The 6,282-nt window shown below is 32.9% G+C and overlaps 1 protein-coding gene across 1 annotated transcript; it reads left to right on the plus strand.

Moving 5' to 3' along the window:
• Positions 1–4,090: 4,090 nt before the first annotated feature.
• Positions 4,091–6,067, plus strand: LOC141391202 (uncharacterized). The gene is made up of 2 exons (XM_073964113.1): positions 4,091–5,755; positions 5,819–6,067. The coding sequence occupies exons 1-2, from the start codon at positions 4,199–4,201 to the stop codon at positions 5,879–5,881; spliced, it is 1,620 nt and encodes a 539-aa protein (XP_073820214.1). The 5' UTR covers positions 4,091–4,198; the 3' UTR covers positions 5,882–6,067.
• The last annotated feature ends 215 nt before the right edge of the window (positions 6,068–6,282 follow it).

The following is a 6,282-nucleotide window of genomic DNA, read 5'->3' on the forward strand; positions in this document are numbered from 1 at the left end:
AAGTGAAGCCAAGTTGTGCGTCCACATGAACACTTCAAGAGCAAACTTTGCATCACTTACACTTTTTCAATGTGGTTGTTGTTATTAAAGCGTGACGCTACGCACAACGGACCGTATGTATTTGGCCCATAATTGTGCCATGGTTTGTAGCATGGCACAATTACCCTGGTAGTGGCATCGTAAAATTTTGAATATGTTATGTCAAAAATTTCTTTATGTTGTTGGGGAAATTACAACAAAAATAATTTTTTTTATAAAGTGATTTGAACATGGTTTAATAAGAAAGGTTAGCTAAAGCTTTCTGTCAATTTAACTTTTTTCTTTCGGCTGTTTCTAATAGCCCGTTTCCACGGTACGTCGTTCGTTCTCTATTCGTTGTTCGACCCATAACTACGAATAAATTACTTATTTCCCCACACAAAATTCTATGAACGAACGACGATTTTTCTACGTTGTTCGATTAGAAATACTCTCTGAACGACGAATAAGTATGTCCCATCCCTAAAGCCTAGTACACATTGGCCAACAAAACTGACAGTCATCGAAGTCTATTCCGTCAATATCAAAGTCTATCTGAATTATTTCTTTCCTCACCTCTAAATAATACTTTACCATGGCAGAACTACCAGGTAGTGGTATCACACCAGCTGATCGAATATGAAAAGTCAAATCCATTTATAAAAAAATTATTTTTGTTGTAATTTCCCCAACAACATAAAGAAACTTTTGACATAACATATTCAAAATTTTACGATGCCACTACCTGGGTAATTGTGCCATGTACTTTACATATTATAGCTCTGTTCCAGAACTAAAAAGTTTTTACAATTTTTACCACTTTTACACGTTTTGCGTCCCCGTACACAAAATTTATATGAAAATCGTTTACGACTTTTACAACTTTTACCACTTTATAAAGTACGGGAACAGGCCATATATTTCAAAAATTTTTTGCTAAATAAAAGTTTTTATTTGGCAGAAAATTGCCCTAAAAGTATGTTGACTGTCAGTTTTGACTGTCAATGTGTACTCCCCTTAACAAGTGAGAGAATTTATCGAAAATTTTTAATTATGACATGTCTAAATTCAAATTTGAAAAATTGGTTGAAAACACAAACATTTTTAGGAAAAACGAAAAAGATGAATGAAAATCAATGTACTAATCTTTTAATGTAGATGCAGAAGGAAGATGGTTGTGTTTCCTTCTTAATTCCACACACATTTCTTGTCCTTTAGTTCGAAATCGTGTAAATAATCAGAAACAAAAAGGAAACAAATACCTGAAAGTCTGTATACACAAACATTGTTTTGACATGTATCTCTCTCTTTAATTTTGAAAATAGAAACATATAAAAATATATTGAAAATTCAAAATTATTCAGAATTTATAAAAAAATGAATGAAATGTGTGTAGTTAAATATAGAAGATACATTTGAAGGAAAGTCTATTGCTTTTCCTATTCATTTAATGTATATTTTATGTGTTTTGGTTCAAATTTTCGTGAAAATAAGGAAACAAAAATTAAGGAAATTTTGTTTATGTTTCTGTTAATTACGAATGATGCCGTGGAAACGGGTTAATTCGTTTACCTCGTTCGACAGGCTAACAACGTAATTGAAACGCTAGTGTGAACATGACATAAGGGCGAAAGGGAGGCCATTCAGCGCCATTTTTGTTCAAAGAGAAGTGAACATTTTGCAACTTTTTTGGTGTACGGCATGGTATAAGTAAAGAGGTAGATTTAAATGAAAACAATCTATAGAACCCTTGTTTTTCCTGAATTCCTAAAACGTCAAAATAAGTAAACACAAAAGCAACAAGTGGGTTTGCTTACAATACCATTTTTGAGCACTTTATAAGAACGCGAATAATGAATGAAGTGTCAAGGTTTTTCCACATAATCGAGTTTTGGATATGATCAAATGTTTGTTTCAATACAAAGGTGATAAATTTCATCCATACAAATGTTCTAAAATCTATTTTAAAAATCATTGAATTCGATTGTTTTTAAAATTGTTTGGCATATTATTCAAACAGCACACACACATACACATATTGTGTATATTGTTTTGATGTTTTAGGAACAGTCTAAAGAAAAAATTTAAATTGACAGAAAGCTTTAGCTAACCTTTCTTATTAAACTATGGTGTACGGGAACGGGTTTTCGGGTAAAATGTGTTAAATGTGTAAAAACTTTTTGGTTCTGGAACAAAGCTAAACTGTGTATGTGTGTGTGCTGTTTGAATAATATGCCAAACAATATGAAAAACAATCGAATTCAATGATTTTTAAAATATCTTTTAGAACATTTGTATGGAAGAAATTCGCCCAGCTTTGCATTGAAACAAACATTTTATCACATCCACAACTCGATTATGTAGAGAAACCTTGACACTTCATTCATTTTTCGCGTTTTTTAAATGCTCGAAAATGGTATTTGACCTGTTCCCGTACTTTATAAAGTGATAAAAGTCGTAAAACTTGTAAAAGTCGTAAGCGATTTTCATATAAATTTTGCGTACGGGAACGCAAAATTTGTAAAAGTGGTAAAAATTGTAAAAACTTTTTAGTTCTGGAACAGAGCTATTGTAAACAGACCCACTTGTTGCTTTTGTGTTTATTAATTTAGACGTTTTCATTTAAATCTACCTCTTTACTTACATATATCATGGATTTGACTTTTCATATTCGATCAGCTGGTGTGATACCACTACCTGGTAGTTCTGCCATGAGCTGTGTTTTTAACCTGCAAAGCGTTCCTTATACCCTAGACAGACGGCAGCGTTAATTTGCATTAACTGCCTTAATTCAAATTAATTAGAGCATTATCCACATTCTTAATGCACAAAATCGAGCTGCATTTAAAAGGCATTTAGGTATTTCAATATGGCAATGCCGTAGAAGAGAGCCCATATTCATATGGAGGAGAGAGCATATTCATGCTCTGAGACACAAGGAAAACAAAAAATACATTGCAAACAACAACAAAACAGCAATCAGCTGTTTCGTAAATGCAGAAACTGTCGTCTGTCAGGCCAAAATTAAATACAGTTATTAATGCAAATTAACGCTGCCGTCTGTCTAGGATATTAACCCCGAAAAGTGGCAAAACTGGAAGCAATTTTTAAGAGAGTGAGAGTGGAGAGAGAGCGAAAATGGCTTTCTCTTCTACCACAGGCTACCAGCAAAATTTCTGCAGGTAAAAAATGGCAGAACTGATTTTTCGACTTTTGTTTGACGATTATTTCACAATGAAAAAGAAAATGGACTAAAAACGGAAGAAAAAGTCGAACGCTGACAAAACTAAATTAAAAACTGTGAAATAAAAGACGAAAATTAACATTTAAGTTTCTTTTTGACATTGCTGCTAGATCTACCATTTTCCGTTTTTCCGGTATTAACCCCGAAAAGTGGCAAAACTGGAAGCAATTTTTAAGAGAGTGAGAATGGAGAGAGAGCGAAAATGGCTTTCTCTTCTACCACAGGCTACCAGCAAAATTTCTGCAGGTAAAAAATGGCAGAACTGATTTTTCGACTTTTGTTTGACGATTATTTCACAATGAAAAAGAAAATGGACGAAAAACGGAAGAAAAAGTCGAACGCTGACAAAAGTAAATTAAAAACTGTGAAATAAAAGACGAAAATTAATATTTAAGTTTCTTTTTGACATTGCTGCTAGATCTACCATTTTTCCGTTTCTTTACTTTTCTGGTAAAAATGTTCATGAGAGAGCAATTTTGACACTTTTCTCTTTTACCACCCTTACCATTAAAAAAGTAAAAGAACAAAGCTCTAGTTTGTAGGCTCTCTTTCATGGTACAAATACACAGGTAACCGCATCGGCAACTGTTGGTAACATAAGATGTCAACATTTGACATCAATTCAATGCAATTGACACATTTGCTCTGTTCCAGAACCTGCAAGAAGCTACTATTTTTTACTACGATAACATTTTTTCCTTTATGTTATCGGAAAAAATAGTAAAAATTAGTAGATTCTTGCAGTACTGGAACAGACCAATTATGTTACCATCAGCTGGCTTGATAATGCTACCTGTATTATTGTACCATGCTCTCTTTTTACACTACGAGTGAGATGGCAACTCTAAGAAGAGAACAGCTGGTAGCTTACATACGTCGAATTGCGGGCTTCTGTTTTTGTTTTTAAACCACCATTGAAAATACATATATTTCAAAATGAGACGATCGAAGGCACCATCCATGTTAAATAAAAGCAAGCGTGTCTGTAGTGCGCTCAGCCGGAATCCTGAAAATTCGGATCCAGAAGACGAGACATCCTTTCAATGGGGTTCGAAGGAAAATCCAAATCCGACATCAAGCAATCAATATGCAAGCAAAAACAAAAGGATATTTAATGTGGTATGGCGTGATGTTACAACAAAGAAACACAAGACATGGAAAGGAGACGGAACATTGGAAGTAAATACCTTCACAATGAAAGCTGTTCTCAAAGATGAAAGTGGTCAGTATATGGGATGTAGCAACAGATTTAAACTATGCGATTTGCAAGAGGAACATGAAATGGTTATAGGCGGCAAAGAAATCGGAATTCAAAATGAAATTAAAAATGAGGATGAAATTCATGAGTTACGTCGGAAACAAGTAGACAATCGTAATTGGGGTTCAGAAGAATGGGGCGTATCCACTGAAGAAAAGAAAAAGCCAAAAGGAGGATTTTATTTTAAACCAATAGCAACATTAAAAGCACCAAAGAAATTAAAATCGCTTGAAACTTTCCGACAACAACTGCGAAATTCCAAACCAGTGGAAAAATGGGGCACAAAGTCTAATGGTTATTGTTTTGATATTCATAATAATCCAGAAAATGAAGAAAGCATCACAATGGCTGGAAATTCAACAAACAACAGTAACAAAATACAAAGTCGAATTTGTTTTATAAGGCCATCAGAGTTACAGCAATATTTATTCCAACAAATTTGTGAATATTGGCATGAACAAAATGAAAATCCCAATGGTGGTTCCTCCGAAACGCTTAATATCGCCAATATTTTACAACAAATTTGTAATCATCCATCATTTATAAAACACATACCCACTTCTAATGATTTGGTGAAATATCTAACATCTTCATTACCCCATTGGTCCGAAATGGGCCCCTTCGATTCAGGAAAATTAGAATTTCTCCAATATTACATGCAAACGTTTTCCAGTGGCAACATAAAGGGGAAATTTATAATCATTGCAAATAACACAAACACCCAAAATATGATCAATGGTTTGTGTGATTTTATGAATCTAAAATGTTTACGCTTGAATGGAAGTGACACTTTAGATATTAAAAAACAAGTTCTAAATGAATATATGGTTGCTACAACGGAATCAAAGTCATCAAAAGTATTGCTAACATCTTCTGTAAATAATTTACTAATAGCTGAGGTGGAGAAACTGCAAGAACAAACTATTATGGTCTTTGAAAGTGTTCCAGAAACCATGGAACTGCTTAAGAAACTAAATGAGATTAATAAATGCACCATATATTATTTAATAACTGCATTTAGTATTGAGGAGAGAACAATCCTCCCTTCTATAACTTTGGAAGAAATAATAAACATATACAACATTGATTTCGATGATACATGCTGTTATGTACACGCCAAAATCGAATGTAATTGCAGTATGAACAACGACAACAGTTTATCCTCAATGGACCAATCTGATGATTTTCGAAAATGGAAACATTTAAATGCACCTTTTGATGAGAATATTTTAAAGGTTTGTACATCACATCGATCACTATTTTAATGATTTCATTTTGATTGAATTATTTTCTTTTAGGATTACGGTTTGGCCAATTCATCAGATAATCTTTTAACAATTTTTTCTTTAACAGAAAATTAAGACCTGTTTAAGTTTTTATTTATATTGTTATAATCTATCTACCAAAATCATTACTAAATAATGAACTTAAAGAATACAAACAGCCAAGTAATATTTTAGCAATAACTATCTACGTTTAAATGAGATATAAAATCATTAAATAAAAAAAATAAAATATTTAGGGGTCGATTATACATTGCCACTAAACCTGAGTTGCGTTTTCAATTGCCAGCGCGACTTTGTTTTTCAAACTTTTTAACTACATATATATTCAATCCAAAACACTTTTTTAAAATGATTAGGTCAAACTTTTTTAACATGAATTATTTGGATTTATTTGTTGATGATGAAAATGTACAAGGGATTGCATCTATTGGAAGAAATTTGAGGGACAAGTCGAATCCATTGGAATTACCATCTCC

The sequence above is a fragment of the Musca autumnalis genome, unplaced genomic scaffold (genome assembly GCF_047663935.1).
Source record: "Musca autumnalis isolate F117 unplaced genomic scaffold, ASM4766393v1 scaffold_1, whole genome shotgun sequence".
NCBI classification, from domain to species: domain Eukaryota; kingdom Metazoa; phylum Arthropoda; class Insecta; order Diptera; family Muscidae; genus Musca; species Musca autumnalis.

Bases quoted from the DNA above. Each gene is read 5' to 3' on its own strand.
- LOC141391202 (XM_073964113.1), top strand. From the start codon at position 4,199: ATGAGACGATCGAAGGCACCATCCATGTTAAATAAAAGCAAGCGTGTC. The intron at 5,756-5,818 runs GTTTGTACATCA...ATTTTCTTTTAG, and splicing joins TTGATGAGAATATTTTAAAG to GATTACGGTTTGGCCAATTC.